The 21753-nt window shown below is 44.9% G+C and overlaps 1 protein-coding gene and 1 long non-coding RNA gene across 7 annotated transcripts; both read left to right on the top strand.

The window, feature by feature from the left end:
• Window positions 1-254: 254 nt before the first annotated feature.
• POPDC2 (popeye domain containing 2) lies at window positions 255-20565 on the top strand. 6 transcript variants are annotated; one of them, XM_084986580.1, is made up of 5 exons: window positions 255-573; window positions 1020-1150; window positions 6859-6967; window positions 12675-13224; window positions 18924-20565. In XM_084986580.1, the coding sequence occupies exons 2-4, from the start codon at window positions 1044-1046 to the stop codon at window positions 13179-13181; spliced, it is 723 nt and encodes a 240-aa protein (XP_084842706.1). In that variant the 5' UTR covers window positions 255-573; window positions 1020-1043; the 3' UTR covers window positions 13182-13224; window positions 18924-20565.
• LOC146397718 (uncharacterized) lies at window positions 1398-5853 on the top strand. The gene is made up of 2 exons (XR_014824800.1): window positions 1398-2446; window positions 3198-5853. It is a non-coding gene; the product is annotated as an uncharacterized LOC146397718 (long non-coding RNA).
• Window positions 20566-21753: the final 1188 nt, after the last annotated feature.

Consider the following 21753-nt stretch of genomic DNA (forward strand, 5'->3'; position numbering starts at 1 on the left):
CTCCTCCAAACCCCTCTATGATGCCATCCCCCCTGCCCCCCTCTCTGGCCCCAGGTCTTATCTTGTCCTCTGGGGAGGTATGCTAAGCGCTCTGCCAGCCTGCCTGTGTGCCTGGCCTGTTTTTTCTCACTGCCAGTACCTCTTGGATTCCAATTCCAAACATGGTATCTGTCTGGGGTCACCCTTTCTTCCGGTGCCAAGAGAGACGCATTCCAAATGGAGCACAAATGTGCCTCCCGTGCTGGGCTCTCCTCATTCTGTTTGGGGACAACAGAGAGCAGGACGTGGCTGTTTGATTATCCCTCACTGCTGAAGCTCTCAGTCCCACAGTCATATTGTTTCCTCGGGACAGTTTGGGTTTCCTGCCAAGAGCCAAATGTGAAGAGACCGTCCTAAGAAACCTGGAGCAGAGGAAGCTCCCCGGAGCTCTGCGGGAGAGACTTGCTGAGGGCCAGACGGAGGAAAGAAAGGCTTTCAGTTCTCCAGGAAGTGTACTATGTTCTGCCATTCATTCCTGAAGCCACCGGAAGCATTCCTCCCAGGAAAAGTTGAGTTGGTGGGTTGTAGCTGGAGGTGAGAAGGCATCCAGAGGACAGGTTAAACCATTTCCTGAATTTCGCATGTGGGCACAGGCTTAGAGCCTTCGAGGCGCCCCGAAGATGAGCAGCAACAGCAGCGCGGTGGGCCAGCTCCTCTGGCGTGGGCTGCCGTGTGTCGGCTGGAGGCAGGATCTGCAAGGGGCTGTCTACCACCTGGCCAACTGCTTCTTGCTCCTGGGCTTCATGGGGGGCAGCGGGATGTATGGGTGCTTCTACCTCTTTGGCTTCCTGGGCACGGGCTACCTGTGCTGTGTGCTGTGGGGCTGGTTCGACGCCTGTGGCCTGGACATCGTCCTCTGGAGCGTCCTGCTGGCGATGGCCTGCGTGCTCCAGCTGGCACATCTGGTGTACCGCCTGCGTGAGGACAGCCTCCCTGAGGAGTTCGAGCTCCTCTACAAGACACTGTGCCTGCCCCTGCAGGTGCCTCTACATGCCTACAAGGAGATGGTTCGCTGCTGTCAGGAGCAGGTCTCCACTCTGGCCACGGAGCAGACCTACGCTGTGGAGGGTGAGACACCCATCGACCGTCTGTCCCTGCTGCTCTCTGGCCGGTAAGTCACTGTCCAGTGCTTCTTCCTCATGCCCATGCTTCCCATTTCCTAATGCGTCCCTTTCCATGTCATGTCCCCGTCCACTGAGGAAGGATGTGGCAAGTCAAACTAACCAAAATAGCATGTGCTTGCTTCCCCTTTCTTAGCATTTTCCATGAGAAAAGTACCTCATGGGGCATCTTAGTTGGCAGAAAGGATTGCGTGTGCACTTGCTGCTGGGAGGAGTGGGGTGTTTCTTGAGCTTGGATCTGAAGTGACCACACACACACACACACACACACACACACACACACACCACTGCGTCATGCCTAAATTACAGCAATATCTCTGTAAACTTTAGAAAACCGTATGTTTCAATAAGATTAATTTGTTCCTCTACATGCATTCAACATTTGCTAAATGCCAACTATGTGCAGGGAAGAGTACCAAAACAGAGGAGGTTTCCTGTAACCCCAGGGCATCAAGGATATTGGGGAATATACTATACAGACTCTATGGTAAAGCCATTCTATATACACCCAGGCATGGAGCAGGAATAGCTCTTGTCCATTTTTCCATTCCCAATTGTTCCATTGATATTCTTACAGACCAAGACATCAAGCACTGTAAATTTGAGGGCCAGACAGTGAGGGATGGGTAGTAATGCCCACATGTGTCTCCTTGAACACAGGGCGGAGACACCTGGCTGACACCTTTTGAGGAGGCTGACAGTCATGCATTAGCAGAAATGGTTTTCATCAGGATGAGTGCATGCCTGGTCAGCCTGCAAGTGGGTGTTGGCCATTGGCTGATCTCTTCCGAAAAAAATACCTCGGGGCTCTTGCTGTACATTTGGTAGGCGATTATGAATTTTTTAAATAATATCACCCTATTGGGACTTGTACGTGGAGCTTAGCATCAAAGCGCAAGCATCTTACCTGGTATACTAGCGCTGGCTCTGTGGAAAGCAAATGGAGTGTTTCAAAAGATTTGTCCTTAGTTTCCTCTGTCCTGCTTTCTTGAAACCAGGAGAATGTAGTCGAAGGGTAAGAAAGTAATCAGAAGGCTCAAGGGAAAAAAAAATAGAAACTAGATAAGACTGCCAGTCACACAGTGGGAAAAAAAATTGGCATTGGTGATGATAGTACTAAATCGACTACTAGTAACAGTGTGAGTTTATGAATTAATGTATAGACTCAAATGTGTGATGGACACATGTTTTTATTTTATTTGGACTCTGAAGATCCTGAATTGAAGTGTTAAAAAATACTTTTTTTTTTTTAGCTGTTTTTAGGGCCGCACCTGCAGCATATGGAAGTTCCCCGGGTAGGGGTCATATTAGAGCTCTAGCTGCCGGCCTACACTACAGCCACAGCAGTGCCAGATCCAAGCTGCATCTGTGATCTACACCACAGCTCACGGCAACGCCAGATCCTTAACTCACTGAGCAAGGCCAGGGATCAAACCCGAGTCCTCATGGATACTAGTCAGATTTGTTACCGCTGAGCCACTGTGCGAACTCCCCAAAAATGCGTTTTTTTGTAAACAAGTACATGTGTAATAAATACAAATAGATTATGAGTACTGCCAAAATGTTTGTCACCTACAGCTCTATGCTTAAAGACAGTTTAGGAAACATGCTTATTCATGAGATCCATAATGTTTGCTCCTCCTCTGTTCAAAGGAGGGAATTGAGATGTGGGGGAGAAACTCCCACTGCACTGTATGGTGCTCATCTATGGAAGAACATCATGATTGTTCAATGGTTCAGCTATCTTTTATATGATGGATTTACCATGAACTTGTAGAAGACCACATCCCTGTGAAGAGGAGAGGGGAGCTTGCCTTCTCACTGTGGCTTTTCCTAGTATACCTTGCTTCAAAAACCCCAGTCAAAAATTAATTTTTGTCCAGAAATATACCACAGAATACAAGGTAGTGAGTTTATTGTCACCGAAAGAAGAGCTTTGAAGATTTGCTCAGGGATGTTTTAGAGAGATACTAAATTTTTTTTTTTTTTTTGGTCTTTTTTTTGCTATTTCTTGGGCCGCTCCCACGGCATACGGAGGTTCCCAGGCTAGGGGTCGAATTGGAGCTTACGCCAGAGCCACAGCAACTTGCGGGATCCGAGCCACGTCTGCGACCTACACCACAGTTCACGGCAACGCCGGATCCTTAACCCACTGAGCAAGGGCAGGGACCGAACCCGCAACCTCATGGTTCCTAGTCGGATTCATTAACCACTGCACCACGACAGGAACTATGAGAGATACTAAATTAGAGAAGATATTTGACCGGCAGTCCTCAAGTACAGTTTTTGGTTTTATGATTTTATAACATATTAGATACCTGAGATTCTGCTCATATTCTCTATTGAAATGAGTTATAAATGAAGTACAGACGGGGCACATATTAAAAATTTTGATGATGGTATACTTTAGTAAGCCTTCACAAAAGAGGGAAACTACAGAAAAAGACATGAGAGCATTCTGAACAATAAGCAACAATCTAGCTTTTTATCATAGCATCTCATTTACCTCCCCTTTGGATAAGCCAGGTCTTTATTTACTCATTCTACCATATATGCTCATGAGAACATTTTACAAAAGCAAGTTTATGGAATTAGATCTAATTGCTTGATTCTTCTCTCTCTCTCTCTCTCTCTCTTTTTTGTCTTTTCATCTTTTCTAGGGCCGCACTCATGCCATATGGAGGTTCCCAGGCTAGGGGTCTAATCAGAGCTGTAGCTGCCGGCTTACACCACAGCCACAGCAACGCAGGATCCGAGCCGCATCTTTGACCTACACCACAAATCACGGCAATGCCATATCCTTAACCCACTGAGCAAGGCCAGGGATTGAACACACAACCTCATGGTTCCTAGTCGGATTTGTTAACCACTGAACCACTACAGGAACTCCGATTCTTTTCATTGATATTGCAATCAGAAAGCTCAGAGGAAGATTTCTTTCACTTTGTTAGCCTGGGGGCATTTTCATACAAACCTATCTACAAATTAACCTCTGCAATATGGTTCTCTTTTGTAAAAGCAAACTTGCTAAGTTGGAGCTGGGGGAAGAGGCTTCTAGTCTATGACCAAGCTCCAGCTTTCAAGTAGGATCCTTGTACCTGTGGCTGGTGAGTCACCAAACACCTCGAAGCAGCAGAACTCCTCACCAGGAAGTGAGGTGTCTTATAGAGACCTCCCCAGCTCACATGCAGACCCTTATCTGGATTCCTTTGCTAAAACCTCAGACATCCTTTTTGTTTTATTTTCATAAAGGCAATCAGTCCCTTTCAAGATTCAGAAAGTCAACGTGACTTCCTCAAAGTTCATCACCCTGTTAGGCTGTGCTTACTGTTGGAGATTTTCTCTCATAAAATCCCAAGCATGAATTCCCATATGCACAGCTCCCTGAAGAGGCAACTAACTGTCCAAGCTATTCACATAGGAGGAAATTGCCTATTGTCCAGGAGATCAGAAAGGAAGAGGAGACTCAAATGATAAAGGCTATAGTATACAATGTGAATGGCTTCAGGGAGCCTTGAAGGCTCAGTAGACGTTACTCACTCTCTAAACTATTGTCCCTCCTCAGTGGCTTGCTCAGGTGGCCAGATTTTCCTTTCCTCAGGAGGTGATGGGAGGATCTGATGAGTGCAGCAGCAGCCTCATTCTCTCCTGTCGTCTTTCCTCCTTTGTTAGAGAAGCTTTTCCTTGAGGTTTTGGTCCCCTTTATGCTGACACAGTGAGTTCATTTGTTTGATCGTTCTTTCCTTCTTCCTTTCTTCCTTCCTTCTGTCTTTCCTCCCTCTCTTCCCTCTCCCTCTCCAAAAAATATTGAGTGCTAGGGACTAGGGATGTTGTGTTAAAATATGAAAAATATTGTCCTTGTGCTCATGGAACATGTAGTCTATCAAGAGAGTTACTAATTCATGTTGGACAAAATGGTGAATAATAGACATAATATTTCCAAGGAGAAAGGCAAAGTGCAATGAGAGCATGTAACTGGTGGACCTAACTTTTCTTTTATGGCCACACCTGCAGCATACAGAAGATCATGGACCAGGGATTTAATTTGAGCCACAGCTGTGACCTACTGCAGTTGTGGCGAGGCTGAATCCTTTAACCCACTGTGCTGGGCCAGGGATTGAACCTGTGCCTCCGCAGTGACCTGAGCTGCAGTCAGATTCTTAACCCACTGCCCCACAGTGGGAACTCCTGGACCTAACTCTCTTTTCTAGGAAAGGTCAGACAAGATTCTGGAGGAAGGAAAGAATGTTCAAGCTGAGGCCTGAGGAGAAGGTAGAGAATGGGACAGCTGGAGGGCGCAGAGTATGTGAACACTGTGAGGGAGGAGAGCACAGCACTTCATTTTCTTCTGTACTCCGTTGGCTACCCGCACATATTAGCAGGCCTTGTAGGAACAAGTGCCTTTCTGCTGTCAGAGAATAGGGGTTGTCACCATATCCTTGGCTTGGTTTGAGACCCACATCCCCTTCTGTCTTCTATCTTTAGGTTGGCAGATAACATGCAACAGTTTATTAATTGGTGGTGGTCTTTGGTAATTTGCACACACATACATGTATCCAGGCATTCGCTAGGAGCAAGATGTGGAGTGCTAATATCCCCCTGGCCAGAATGTAATGACATGGCTCTACTTAGCTGCAAGGGAGGTCGGGACATGTAGTCTAGTCAGGCAGCCATGAGCCCAGCTAAAATTCCAGTACTATGGTAGTTCCTGCAGTGGCAGAGTGGGTTAATGATCCAACTTGACTCTGCAGCTTTGCCGGTGCAATAGGTTAAAGACCCAGTGTTGCTGCAGCTATGGTGTAGGCCCGGGAATGTGCAGCTGAAAAAAGAAAAAAAAAAAACTTTTTAAAATTATAGTACTATGGAGGGAAGGAAAAAGCAGATGATGGAAAACAGAAGTCCATACTGGATTTCCCAGCTCTCCATTCATCCCCATCCTCATCTGCTTCTCAATATCCTATTCATCCTTCAAAACTCAGCTCAAATATCATCTTGGGGAAGTCTGCCAGTAGGAGAGAATGAACCTCTCCCACTCCTCTAGTCTTCTGTCCCACAATAGCACGGGTTGATTTATGATCAGTCATTTACGTGCCTGTGACTTTCACTAAATTGTGAAATCATTAGAGGCAAGGATCAGATCATCTCTGATTTCCCAGACTTCCAGGAACATGGAAAGTGCTCATGTGTACTTATTTAGCCAATAAAGCTCCTTCCAAATGCACAGAATGTACCTTAGAGATCATTTTTTTCTTCTCCCTTTGCCTGATAAAGACATCTTCTACACACACACACACACACACACACACACACATATTTGTCTTTTTAGGGCCATACCCGTGGCATATGGAGGTTCCCAGGCTAGGGGTCAGTCAAACTGCAGCTACCAGCCTACACTACAGCCATAGCAACGCTGGATCCGAGCTGTATCTGCGACCTACACCACAGCTCATGGCAATGCTGGATCCTTAACCCACTGAGCAGGGCCAGGGATCAAACCCAAGTCTTTGTGGATCCTAGTTCGGTTCTCAACCCACTGAGCCACAACAGGAACTCCCCTGGTATAACTCACTTTAGAAGAGAAGATGAAGCTGAGACCTTGAGTTTTCTGGGGAAAAGAGGAATCATTTTCCATTTTTGAACAGGCAGAGAGGATTCATGCAGCCCTTTTCCCACACGGTCTCTTCTCTCCCTTTGCCAGGGTTCGTGTGAGCCAGGATGGGCAGTTTCTCCACTACATCTTTCCTTACCAGTTCATGGACTCTCCTGAGTGGGAATCGCTGCACCCCTCTGAAGAGGGTGTCTTCCAGGTAATAGGGAGCCTCATGGCAGGACTGCCTAGCCCAACCTGCTGCAACCCAGCAATAGCCCTCCTCCCCCTTTTACATCTGGCCTTTGAACCTCTGCTAATATGATGCTCAGGGTGGGAGCACACTCCTGTGGAAAGAGCGCCTGGCCGGGGAGGGGGCAGGGGAGGGAGGTGCTGACTCCTGAAAGGGGGCCATGTCACTCCTGTGCCTAGACTTCTTTCAGAAGACCCCAGGGACCACATGATTAAAGACCCACACTCCTTAGAGAGTAACTTAAGACCATTAGTGACATTCAGTCACATCTCCAGCCCCTTCCTTCCTCACACTCTCTGTTCTCACCAGCTGTGCCAAACTACTAGTACTTCTCTAAATATACCACATGGTTTTGCAACGGCCATGCCTTGGCGTCTTACCAGCGCTTCTATCTGAAATGTACTTCCCTCATCTAGAGGAGGCTATGGCATCTCACTTCCTCTGAGGCCTGCCCAGACTGACCTTACCAGCTTCCACCCCCACACACTGCCCGCGTGCCTTTTCTATTCCTTTTACTATGCTGGCTGCGCATACATCACTCTGTTCTAATGAGTCGGTTTCCTCTCTGACTTTGCCTTAGCAGACTCCTTGAGGTAGAAATCTGGGCTTCTCCTCTCTATCCCCAGGCTTCAAAGGGCAGTACCATGAGCCCAGTAGTAGGTGTTCAGTAAAGGTTCGGTCACCTGGCTTTGCAGTGGGCAGTATCTGTGTCTTAGAGGGCTCCAGAGGGCATCACATACAGGCTTCAAGGTCAGAGCCTGGCTGCTCGAGCCCTCCTTTCTTCTCTGCCAGTCCTTCAGATTTCTGTTAACTTCTTTGTGGTTCTCACTGACTGAATGGCTAGCATGTGGCCAGCATTACCTATTTTATTGCTTTATTGATTCTCACAACAACCCTCTGGGTTGGATATTGTTATTAACCTGTTGAACAGATGAGGAAACTAAGGCTAAGAAACCTCAAGTAATTTGCCCAACTTGGTCATCTAGAAAGTGGTAAAGCCAAGTTGCCTGGTTCCACTATTTCTATCCTTTTTTTAAAATGGGAAGGTTACCAGGGGATTGGAGTTTACACACACACACCATTATAGGGACTTCCCTGTCCATGTAGTTTGCCAGTACTGGGTTCCCTGTGTCTCCTACCAGTTCTACCAGGGAGTCCCTCAGGCGAGCATACAAGCCAACCCCAGAATAGGCACATGCCAGGCAGTGATACTTGGCTGGGCCTGCTTCCGCCCCCACCCTGACTCTTGGCTCTGAGGACAGAGCCTGAGAGGCAATCTTGATCCCACTGCCTAGACCACCAGCTGCGGACTCCCTCTGAACATGTGCCCCCCGCCCCATACACAGTCCCATCCTCTCCAAGCAGCCCAGCAGTCCCCTTTGAGAATTCCCCCAGGGCCACAAGAACCTTCAGGAGGGCTGAGTCAGGCCCCAAGCCAACCGGACCAGGCCGTTTCTGACACTGACACTGAGGAACAGGTGGTGGATAAGCTGGTGTCCTCCCCTAAGTTATGCTTGAAGGAAGGGCTGTGACCCCAGATGGCCTCTCAGCCTGCATGTAGGGACCAGCATATTCCTCCCATTTGTATTTTTAGGAGAGCCTCCTTTGGGAGCAATGAGATCCACACGTTTGCTCTTGACTCTGTCAAGTCCCATTTCCTCTTTGCAAATGTCAAGTGCTGTCTCAGGTTGTAGTTCATCTTGTCCTTGCCTTTTGCAGTTGCACAGTCTTTGTTGACTAATAGGGCAATCCACAGTGACTGCTTGAATCATAGTTCTTACTGAGTTTACCACAAGTGAATCAACATGCCATCACACCTCTCAATAAGTAAGAATATGTGGAATTCACTTTGCGGCTCAGTAGCAACAAACCAAGTAGTATGCCTGAGGATGTGTGTTGGATCCCCAGCTTTGCTCAGTGGGCATTACTGTGAGCTGTGATGTAGGTCGCAGATGCAGCTTGGTCTGGCATAGCTGTGGCTGTTGTTGTAGGCCGGCAGCTTCAGCTCTGATTTGACCCCTAGCCTGTGAACTTCCATATGTCACAGGTGCAGCCATAAAAAGACGAAAAAAAAAATTTTTAAAATAAGAATAAGCACTGTGGCCCTCTCATCAATCACCAAGAACATAGCCTGGGAGGGACCACACAGAAATCGTGGTTATTCCTCCAATCCATGTCATTTCACTGGACCCAAGGCCTCTTTACACATGTCATCTCATTTAATCCATTCAACCAATTTTGAAGGTGAGAATTAAAGAAAAACCTTGTCAGAACTTTATTACAGACATGTGCAAGTGTATGTGGGAAACAGTCAATCCATAGTTTTCCTGGAGACCTTTAATTTGGGACACGAGAAAGATTTAATATGGGACATGAGAAAATGATATCAGATTGTTTTGCAACATAAAAGATTGGTAGTCGTCCCCTGATTCATTCATTCACTTTAGTGATATTGAGCATTTAGTGTACCCTGGGCACTGTTAAAAGTGCTTGGAATATATCAGTGAACAGAACAGATGAAGGTCCCTGCCTTCATGCAATTTACCTGCTAGCAGAGGAGACAAAAAATAAGCCATAGGCATAATGAATAAATAAAGTATGTAATATGTTAAAAGATAATAACTTCTAGTAAAAAAAAAAAATAGAGGAGTGTAAGGGAGAGATAAAACACAGGAGATGGGAGTGCCACCCTTCCCACAGTAGGAAATCTGTGTATAATTTATAGTTCAACCTCCATATATATGGTTCCCCTGTACCTGGGGTCTGCATCCTCAGATTCAACCAACCAGTCGATTGCATAGTACTTTAGTATTTACTTCTTTTTTTTTTTTTTTTTTGCTTTTTAGGGCTGCACCCATGGCACATGGAGGTTCCCAGGCTAGGGATTGAATCAGTGCTACAGCTGCTGGCCTACGCCACAACCACAGCAACGCTAGACCCATGCCACAGCTCACAGAGGTGCTGGATCCCTAACCCACTGAGCAAGGCCAGGGATCAAACCCGAAGTCTCATGGTTCCTAGTCGGGTTCATTTCCACTGCGCCATGATGGTAACTCCTAGTATTTACTATTGAAAAAAAAAAAATCTCCCCACTTAAGTTAGACCCACACAGTACAAACCTGTGTTGCTCAAAGGTCAACTGTAGTTGCAGTTTTAAATGGGATGGTCATGGAAATCTGTTGAACAACTGACATTCCAGCAAAGGCTTGAGGGAGTTGACAGTGTGAGCTCTGAGAATGGGGAAGGCCATATTGGATGAGGACAGAGCCAGTGCAAAAACTGAGTGGTAGGAGGGACTAGCATGATTGAGGTACAGGATGGAGGCCAATGTGACTGGAACAGAGAGAAGGAGGGGAGAGAATAGCACGTGAGGAAGTCAGAGAGGTGATGAGGAGGCATATCATGTAGAGCCAGATCATATATTTTCTAGATACAGCCAAAAGGATTTCTTAGTGCATTGGATGTTGTACATGAGAGAAAGAGGATCAAGGAAAATCCAACTGGCCAGCAAGTGGCCCACTGAGATAAGGAAGGCTGCAGTAGTGTTGGCTTGGGGAGAAGAGAGGAGGTCTTGTTTGGGATGTATTAGGTGTGTGTCATCTATGGATATTTAAATGGAGATGTTGTGTAGGCCATTGCATATATGAGTCTGGAATTATGGAACAAGGTCTGAGCTTGAGACATAAATTTGGAAGTTGTTGGTATACAGGTGATACTTAAAGCCACTGGCTTGGACAAGAACTACCAAGTAAGTGAGTATGGACAGAGTGTGTTCAATAGCCTACCAACCGTGGGATACTCGAATGTTTAGAAGTTTGAGGGGAAAAGAGGAAGCAGCAAAGGAACCTGAAAGAGACCAATCAGGAGTATGGTATCCTGGGAACCCAGTAAAGTGTATCAAAAAAGAGGGATCAAACGCCATGAAAACTAACTGCCATACTCAGCAACACAGAGGTCCTTGGTGACTGTGCCAGGAAGAGTTTGTGGACCACTGAGGCAAAGACTTGCCCATTGAAGAGAGAGTTCAAAGAGAGGAATTGGTACCAGCAAGTATAGACAGTTTTTTTTCATGGAGTTTTGCTAAAAAGAACAAGTCAATGGAGTGATAGCTAGCCAAGGAAGTGAAGTGAAGAAAGAGGATTTTCATTTAAATTTTTTTGATTTATTTTAAGATGGAGGAAGTAACAGCATGTTCACATGAATGACCAGGGTCTTTGTGTTTTGAGAATGTTGTTTGTGTCAGGTTAACTCTTACTCTTTTGTGGGAATTGGTAGTAAGTACATCCAAAGTACGGGTTCTGGCCAATGTGACAGCTATTTGCTGAACCGTGCACACTGGATGGATTTTGAATACCATTTTCAGAATTCTTTCTCATGAGGCAACAAACTTGGAGGGATTAAGCAATTTGTCTGATGTCACACAGCTAGTAGAGAAGTAAAGCTGGAACTTCTGGTCTTGATGAGGTAATTTGGGGCCCCGACTTCAGTGCTGATGATTAAGAGGCATGGAGAGGAGCAGAGAAGAGGACATGAAAGGAATGGAAGAGGGTACTGCAGAGGGAGAGGACAGGATCAAGGGGGAGATCAGGAGGCAATGAAATAAAAGGATTATATACCAACTCTCATAAAAAATGTTTGGAAAGCCAACCCTACCTTTAATGAGGTAATCTACAAAAAGGACTTCACGCAATGCCTGGCACACAGTCACCTCCAGTAAATGTTAGCTGCTGTCTTCCTCCTCCTCCTCTTTCCGCTGTGAAAAATCATCATGTTCTGCCCACCTGCTCATTTTTAAAGTATTACAGCTAATCAGAGTATTACAGATTGTGTGATTCTATACCCTTTTCCTTTACTATCCTAAGCTTGTTTTCATTTGAACTCTAGCTTTACCACTCACCATTGTTTTATCAAGGGTTCATCAAGCACCTACTGTGTGCTGGGCACACACTATTGACCCTGCAAGTGCAATTTAGCTTTGCATCATGGGTACATAGTGAATGTCCAGAAATTCCTAGAAGTCTAAATAAATGGAGATTGGGGTGCCCTTTGGCTTTGTGTTCTTAAGAGTTCCTCTTTCTCTGCGCCCTTTTTCTGACTTTAGTTGTGGGATCTGTTTGGTTACTTGTAGTGCCCAAGAGCAGTTCATTGGCCTGAATCCCAGGCCAGTATTCTGTCTACTTGATACAGCTGGGCATGCCAGATCAGAGGCTTCTCTCTCATGGAGATTCTTTCCAGCTCTGTTTTGTGTTCCTACTCCAAGATATTATCTCTTTTTACCCTTAAAACAAACTGTCATTGGCATTCTGACTTTTCTAAGCACTAGGAGGCCCCTTCTCTCTCTTAAAATCACAACGGGCCCAGAACTTTCAGCAGCCATGAGTGGGATCATTCTTGAGACGTAGAGTTTGGGAGCTGAGGAGGCTCCAGGGGGTGAGAGCCGAGTAAGTGAATGGCTGATCTCAGGGCTCCTGACAAGACCTCCCACCGCACCACCCCAACAATTAGTGCATACCACAAAAGTCATTCACTGGACCTCTTCCAGGCAAGGCCATGGAGAGGCATTTCTACAACATTTCAATAAAATTGCAGCTATTTGCCAAGTAACTGGATATTTCTCTGTGCTAAGCATGGGCACATTTTCTAGTTTCAACCTTCACTCCCTGACCCCTCTCAGGTCACTTTGACAGCAGAGACCGAATGTAGCTACATTTCCTGGCCCCGGAAAAGTCTCCACCTTCTTCTGGCCAAAGAACGATACATCTCTCGTCTCTTCTCCATCCTGCTGGGCTATGACATCTCGGAGAAGCTCTACGCTCTCAATGACAAGCTCTTTGCCAAGTTTGGGCTGCGCTTCGACATCCGCCTGCCCAGCCTCTACCATGTTCTGGGTCCTGCTGCCTCAGATACAAGACCAGAGTCAGAGAAGGATGAAGAGGACGTCTGCGAGCCAGCCATGTCCTCTCCTCAGGCGCTGTCCACATCTGTCCAGCAAACACCCCCTGTGTCCCCCCATCCAGCAGCCACCAACCCTCCTGCACCTTCTCCCTGGGTTAGGATGTCCAGGCCTGACAGCGGCATCCTGGGTGAGGACTCCACCAGTCTGGTGCTGGAGGATTTTGAGGAGGTGTCGGGATCAGAATCGTTCATGGATTATAAGAGTGATGGGGAGTACATGAGGTGAGGGGAGAACTAACATGGGCACAGCCACCGGCTCAGGATCCTGTGTAAGTACTCAGAAAGCAGCTTCCACGCCTTCCTGTCAACCACTGGCCTTCCCTTGCTTTGTAAGGGCAAAAAATTGTTTCATGCAGCCTGTCCTCTCAGAGGACTCCTAGAAAGTGACATTAACCCAGCCCTGCAAATAGCAACTCACCCCAGGGGCATGCAAGGCATGAGGGATTTGTTTTGTTTTGGTTTTGTTTTTAACTCATCCCTTACGTGTGATTGCATTTTGGAAAGTGAGCTGGTCGACTTGAGCAAGCAGCTGGGTTGCTATTTTTTTTTTTTCAAAGTTGTGCTAATAAGTAAGGCCATAGCTAAAGCTAAAGAGGATTTTATTTGTGGTGGGCATTTGAAAAGCTGGCATGGTTCTAATCCCTAATGATTCTTCTTAGCATATAGTCAGCTCTGGAAAGCAGTCATTATTTAACCTGGATTGGGCAGGTGTCTTTGTTAAAAATCACGTATTTCAAAGAGGCTTGTGATTGCAGGCTAAGGCCCCTGGGAGAAAAATGTGCCCGTTTGCTGTCCTCTGGTCCAGTGGAGAGTGTGTTATTTGCTCAGGCAGAGGACTGGATGCTGCTCTGACTAAATGTTACTATGACTGGAAAGCTTTCTCGGAAAATCACACCTGTGGGAGTTAGTGAACCTGGATGGGACTGAGGTGTAGGATTTCCCTCACAGCTCAGGAAAGTGTACAAGAAAGACCTGTGGAGCCCTTCTGGGGAACTGCTTTCATGTTCCCCCTGGCTGCTCTCACAGCGTTGTGGTGTGTTCCTCTAGGACTCCACCTAACCATGGTGCAGGCCTGGCTTTTCCTGAGGAAAATCCCACTGTTCCCAATTTGGAAGGCATTTCCAAGGTGGGGGAGGGGAGGCTAAGAGATTTATCAAGCTTTGGGAGACACCGACTATTTCGCCAAGAAACTAGTTCAGTGAAGAAGGTTTCCTGGGCACTTGAGGTAAGTGAGTGAATGTTTGTACATTTTGAAAAGCAAGTCACATAAATGATGAAAGAGGCAAGGGAAGTGTGATTAGAAGTTAGCTATTTGGCTTCATAGATATGGAACTGATCATCTGTGGGACTAGAGTCCCTAGATTCCCTAGAACCATTCTGGCTCATGATGTGACTTTCTGCCTTTCCGTTTTTTGTTTTTTTTTGTCTTTTTAGGGCCCACACCTGTGGCACATGGAGGTTCTCAGGCTAGGGGTAGAAACGGAGCTGCAGCTGCCAGCCTATGCCACAGACACAGCAACACCAGACCTGAGCCGTGTCTGTGACCTATGCAACAGCTCGGATCCTTAACCTACTGAGTGAGGCCAGGGATCAAACCTGCACCCTCATGGATAGTGGTTGGGTTCTTAACCTGCTGAGCCACAAGGGGAGCTCCTGAGGTGACTTTCTTGACTGCCTCTATTTGCATTGCCCTCTCCTGTTGCCCCATCTCTTGTGCTGACTCCCCACTCCCCCACCCGCCCACCCCTGCCTGTGCACATGGATTCTGTCTGGTGGCTCCGTCTCTTTGTCCCACACACTCACCCACTTGAACACTCTCAACTCACAGCAGCTCTCTGTGTTAGATGTTCTTCCTGGTTTCCTTCTCTTTTCCTGGCTCTATTTCTTCTCTTCTGTCTTCCATCATTCTGACTTCTGCTTAGTCCTTGGTTGCCTCAGTTTGCTGCTCTTAAGAAGAAAAATGCCCCTTTCTATTTCTTCTATTTCTATTTCTTTTCCCCCCATGTCTTCCCCCATTTTACTGTTAGTGTATTTTTCTGTTGCGCCCCCCCCCGCCCACATCCTGTCTTGCTCTAGTTCTTCCTCTCAAACCACCCTGTACCCCCAGGTTTTTAACCCTGACTCTTCCAAGATCAGTATCTCTCCCTCTGTTTTGAAAAAATAAAACCACTTCAAGTGAAGGTGTGAAAATTCCCACCTCTAGGTGGCTACACAGTTCATCCATGAGTCAAGAGGCAGGCAGAATGGTAAACAAGAAAGAGACCTGAAATGGGAGCCCCAAATCCTGGCTGCTGTGTCTGACCCTGCTACCCTTTGCAAACACACAACCTCATGGAACCTCACTTTCTCCATGCAAGTGTGTTGGCCCAGTTGGCCCCTAAAGGCCCTCTTGGGTTTGTGTGAGATGACAAAGGATGAGCTGTTCAGAGGAGGAAAGAGAACCATTCAGCTGGCAGTATCATGGACACAAGCCCCAGGGCATGGGCGTGAACTCTCTGCTGTATTTCACTATGATCTCCCTTGTGACTTAGGACTGTCCTCCCCCCTGCTGGGAGGTGGGTCCCGATTGACCAGGAGTTCTGTCCATTTGTACCTGTAAAGCGGCCTCATCCACCAGGTGCTGACAGTGCAGATGGTTACAACTCCATCTCCCAGGAACTCCAATCTTAGCTCTAGTGCATGAAATGCCTCTTTCCAAACTCAGTCTTTCCTGGAACTCAAGAGGAGAAAACTGCTACTATATCTCACTTCCTAAAGTACTGGCTTTTGCAGTATCAAGAGAGTAGGTTTTTTTTGTTTTGTTTTGTTTTTCCTATGGCTGCACCTGAAACATATGGAAGTTTCCAGGCCAGGGGTTGAATCGGAGCTGCAGCTGCTGCTTGAGCCACAGCTGTGGCAATGCCAAATCTTTTAACCTGCTGCCCTAGGCTGGGTATTGAACCTATACCTCCAAAGCAACCCGAGCCACTGTAATGGGATTTCTAACCCACTGTGCCATGGTGGGAACTCTGAAGGTAGATTTTTAAATGTGTGTTCGAGTAACAGAGAGAAAGGAAAAAGCACATTGTTTAATTTCACAGTTTTCAGACCAACTTGAGAGCAAGATCAAATTGGCCAAATTTCAGAAGGATTTCAATTTCATCTCTGATAATGGGATAACTTAACCCAGAGCCCCTTTTCTGGAATTGTGTTTGGGGATGTTTATTTTGTCTTATCTGCCATCCAACTCCTTTTAGGGTTCCTACTGTAATGAATAAGCATAGTCCCTCCTGATTGGTAGCAGTGTGCTCTCGTTTCCTTTATAAAGCAGGGCACAATTCATTATGTAGTCCCTGACTCTTCAGCAACCAAAATTATAAACTCATTGCTATTCATGCCAGCACAGCACTTACATAAGAGAAATGAAGCTGGCTGAATTCTGCATTGTTGAGAATGACACTGCTTCATCACACTGACACCAAAGTTGTCCCTCACACCAATCCAATTTAAGACCAACTAAAAATAGAGCTTCTCCTGGAGCTCTTTTTTGAAGACAGCACATTTTTCAGTCTGATGGTACCCAGAGTTGAGCCACAAATTGCTGCACTTCTTTTAACAGGCAAAGTAGTACTGCAGGATAATGTATTCATGCAGGGTCTTACAGTTAGACTTCACATTCATCCTGCCTTTACTAGAATCTTTTCAGCTAATTCTATGGGCACGCTCTGCAGTGTTCATTTGATGTCTTACAGGAGATGCTCAGTGAATGCATCTGAAGTGGTCTGTTGAGTCAGATAATGAGTCCATTATCACAAATTAATTGAAAGCTCTCTGAGATTTGGCCAATTTTTCTTATGTTTTCAAGTTGTTCTGAAGACTCTGTGGTTTAAAAGACTATATATTGTTTCATTTTTCTCTATTATTCAAATAAACAAATGAGAAACAAATTACAACATGGAGACTGATTGTGGTCAAGAAAAGAGACCAGGACCAAGACATAGTCCCAAAGGCCAGAGAATGAATTCAATAAACATTTATGAAGTATCTACTGTATATTTCAGGCACTGTGCCAGGTCATCACATTACAAGTAATCACCAGTAACACTTGAAAGGATGGAAGATGCTTAATCTGCAAGAGATGGACAAGAGTAATATCTTCAAATTTGGAAAAGACGGGGAATTACAATTTCCCTTAATTTGGTATAGATTTGAGGACAGAAATGAACTAAGGGCTGAAAGCTATAAAGAGAAGGATTTCAGCTCAGTATTAATAATGGATTTATTTCTTGGAGTTCCTGTCATGGCTCAGTGATTAACAAATCTGACTAGAATCCATGAGGATGCAGGTTCGATTCCTGGCCTCATTCACTGGGTTAAGGATCCTGTGTTGCTGTGGCTGTGGCAGCTCTGATTTGACCCCTAGCCTGGGAATCTCCATGTGCTGCGGGAGGCCCTAAAAAGACAAATAACAATAATAATAATAATAATAATAATAATAATAATTGATTTCCTCAGGGAGTAGTGGGTTACTCGTTACTGGAGAAGTTCAAGCAGGGACTAGAAGAAATCTCAGAGAATTTTAAAGGTGATTCAGGCTCTGAGAGAAGGATGCCTTGGGTTACCGCTATTGAGGTGCCTTCCAACTCCGTGATGCCATGATGCTGTGATTGTAAAATCTAACTCTAGTCCTGCCACTTCACCACCATTAAGAGCAGTTCTTCGGAGTTCCTGTTGTGGCTCAGCAGTAAAGAAACTGTCTAGGATCCATGAGGACTCAGGTTCAGCCCCTGGCCTGGCTCAGTGGGTTAAGGATCCAGCATTGCCATGAGCTATGGTATAGGTCGAAGATGTGGCAGGCCGGCAGCTACAGCTCTGATTCGACCCCTAGCCTAGGAATTTCCATATGCTGTGGGTGTGGACCTAAAAAGACAACAACAACAAAAGCAGTTTCCCATCTGCAGAGCAGGGCTAATAGGCTGATTGATAATACCTACTGGTAAGTAGCCAGGGAGCCTCCATCTACTTTACCAGTTCGCTGTGAGGAACAATTGAGATAAAGTATATAAAGGCAATTTGTAAGTGGTAAAGTGCTAATTTAATGTATAGGGTATTTCCAAATTCTGTTCTGTGTAGAATTATTTAGTCATCTCTTTCTCTCTCTCTCCTCTGAGATACATGATTTCCACTCTTATTACCCCTGATCTGGCTTTCCAAGGATAGGTTCTCTGACAACAAAAGGTGAAGCAATGGCCAGACCTTCACTGGTTTCCTTTATTTGCCCAGGGTAGACAGATCACCATCACATTAGATTCAGGCTCCCTCCCTCAGGAGGTGCTTTGGTAGCTGTCAGCAAACACTCCTTTCTCCCAGAACCACCAGAAAGCCTCCTGGGGCCGACTTGCCCTTGACGGTGGTATGGAACGGCTGCCTGGGGTCTCAGGGTCAAGGTCTCTAGGTGGTAACTCTCCTCTACCTGCCAAGGTTCAGTGTTGCGGCAGGTAAGTTAGAGCAGCAGTTCCCTCCGGGCCCTGGGAAATCACAGCACCCTGCAGCCAGGGGCCCGCCTCTGGGCTATTCTTCTACTTCTATTTTACAGGCTTCGTTTACCTGCCCATCTCATTGTAAAAATAAAAGACAGAGGTTTTATAAAATTCACCAGTTTTCTATGCAGATTTTTAAAAAATTCATTCCATAATGTTAGATAGGAAGTTAAGTTCCATGGATTCTTCATAGGAAGCAATATAAGTTGAGCTCTTAATCTCTCCTCCTATAAAATGAGAGGATTGGACTCATAACTTCAACTCTGACCCATCCTAATATTTTAGAAGGAAACGATTTAAAGATGCAACTATCCCTATTGCGTTAGGCACTGGGTATAGTTAAAACATTGGGAACTGGTAGGGGAAAAATGAAAACCTGAAAAGAACCCTATGATGTGAGGCAAGCTGTCCAGAGCCACAGAGCTGAAATCCTTCCTCTCTCTCCACAGTTTCCAGAACTCCTCTCCAGAGCTACCCTCAAGCTATGTCCAGGGGACAGGCCCCCTTGGCTCCAACCCAGACTCCTGAACTCTAAGGAGCAATGGACCATCCTGTTCTCTGGGCACGTTCATCCTCATGGGAAGGTCACGTGTGTGCACACCCGTCTTCTCACCCACTGGAAGGCTCACAGGCCAGGTCGAAGCAGACACAGAAGATGCCAGCACTGCAGCCACACCAAGGGCCCCAAGTGACTTTTAGAAATTCACATTCACCAGCCTCGCTTCCCAGAGAAGGCAGCCCAAAGTACAAAAGCACAGATTCTATCCTTTACTAACTGCAGAATCTCTGGCAAGTAACATAGCCTCTCTGAGCATCACTGTAAAGTGGGGATTTTAAAACCCACCTCCCAAGGATGGGAGGATTCCATGAGTTGACGTAAGGAAAGCACCTAGGTCACAGCATGACACCTAGTAAGCACTCAATAAATCACTCATTTCCTTTCCTTATGTTGTTTCTTTCAACTTTCTGAAAGGATCAGTGAAGTCAGCTATCCAAGAAGTTTCCACTGTTTTGTCTTGTTTTGTTTTGTTTAAGATTTTTTTCAATTAAGATTCAACTTATGGGTGTAGCAAGTTTGGAACCTAGTTTGCCCTTAAGCTTTTAAGTTCAATTTACAAATCTCTCACTCTATTTATGACCCTAATGTTAAACACTAGTTTTTAGAGGGATTTTTACAAATTTATTTAATTAAAATTCCTTAAATATTTTAAAGGAGACTTACAAATTTAACATATTCCACTTTATTTTTCCCCTACTTACCTCCACATATATTCTGGTTACCTATGGTTGTGTAACATTCATCCCTAAAGCAGCAACTTAAAATAGTCACAATAATTTGTTTTGCTCTGCTTGGCTGGGCTCAGCTGGGCTGTTCTCACTCAAGGTTTCTCACGCTACGGCAAGAATCACCTCAAAGTCTTCTTCTTTCCTGTGTCTGGGGCCCAGGCCTGGAAGACTCAAACAGCTGAGGGCTGGAACAGCTGAAGAAGGGGCATCCCTTGCTTTCTCAGTAGTTTGTTCATTTTGCCATTGTTATAGCACTGTGTTGCGTGGTCTACCACATTTATTTATCCCTCTACCATTGATGGGCGTTTGGGTAATTAGTTTCTGGCTTGGGGCGATTACGAACAGGGCTACTATGAACATTCTCCAGCTTATCTTTTGGTACACATATGTACACATTTTGGGGATGCTGAAATTACTGAGGCATTGGGTATGCATGTGCTCCACTATAGTAAACAGTGCGGAACTTTTCCTAAGGGATCGTTCCAATTAATATTCACACTAGCAGTGTCTGAGTGTTCTGGATGCTTCTCATCCTCCCCAAGAGACGGCATTGTCTTTTTAAAATTTTTATTTTAGCCATTCTGCTGTATGTAGCAGCATATCATTGTGGTTTTCATTTTCATTTCCCTGATAAATAATAAGGTTGGCTACCTTTTTTGTGTTTTTGTTAGCCATTTGGATAGTCTCTATTGTGAAGTGTCTTTTCTAGTTCTTGTCCATTTCTCTGTATGCTTTTCTCATTGAGTTTAAGGAATTCTTTAAATATTCATATTAAAAGTCCTTTGTTGCTTACATGTATTCAAATATATTTTCCCAGTTGGTGACTTTCTTTCTCTAAATGGTGTCTTTTGATGAACATAAGTTCTTAATTTCATGTAGTAATTTATCAGTCTTTTCCTTCATCATTAGTGCTTTGTGGGTTATGTTTAAGAAGTCTTTTCTGCCCTTGGAGATATTCTCTGTCACCTTCTACATGCTTTATTGTTTTACATTTCACAGTTAGATCTACGCACAACCTGGATTCGATTTTTGTGTATGGTATAAAGTGAGGATCAAATTTATTATTTTCTGGTTGATCTCCAATAGACAGCACTACTTGCTGAATGAATTATCCTATCCCCACTAGTTTTCAGTGTTCCCTTTGTCATAAATCAAGTATCCATATATCTGTAGATTTGTATCTGGATCTTCCATTCTGTTCCATTACTCTATTCTTCTACCTGTTGACAATACTACGTGGTTGTAATTATTGTAGCTTTATAAGTTTTGATATCTTGTGGTCTTCAAACTTTGTTTTTTGTCAATTTTTGGTACTTCTTAGCTCTTCATTTTGTATTTCCATATATATTTTAGAATCACCTTGTTAATTTCCACAAAAATATAAACTATTCTGGGGTTTTATTAGAAATACATTCACACTGTGGATTATGTTGGTAAAGAGTTAATATGTTTATAATATTGATTTTTCAATCTATGGACATAGTATAGCACTTTATTGATTTTGGTTTTAAAATTTTTCTCTCAACAGTGTTTTGTGGTTTTCCATGTAGTTGTCCTTGCACAAATTTGTTAGATTTATTTCTAGGTATTTGATGAATTTGATGCTACCATAAATGCTACTGTTTAATTTTTTTACTTTTTCATATTTTATTACTGGTATACAGAAATAGAATGGATTTTTGTATCTTCACCTTCCATCCAGAGGTCTTTTTGTTTTTAGTTGTACCACAATCATCACAACCAAATTTTATAACATTTCCCTCCCAAACCCTCAGTACATCCCCCTACCCCCCAACCTGTCTCATTTGGAAACCGTAAGTTTTTCAAAGTCTGTGAGTCAGTATATGTTCTGCAAAGAAGTTCAGTCTGTCCTTTTTTTTAGATTTCACATGCAAGTGACAGCATTTCATGTTGGTATCTCATTGTCTGACTGACTTCACTTAGCATGATAATTTCTAAGTCCATCCATCTTGCTGCAAATGCCATTATTTC

The sequence above is a fragment of the Sus scrofa genome, chromosome 13, assembly GCF_054392235.1.
Source record: "Sus scrofa isolate SSC_HxYL_T2T_F1_AM1 chromosome 13, Sscrofa_HxYL_maternal_Yorkshire_Landrace_v2.0, whole genome shotgun sequence".
NCBI lineage: Eukaryota > Metazoa > Chordata > Mammalia > Artiodactyla > Suidae > Sus > Sus scrofa.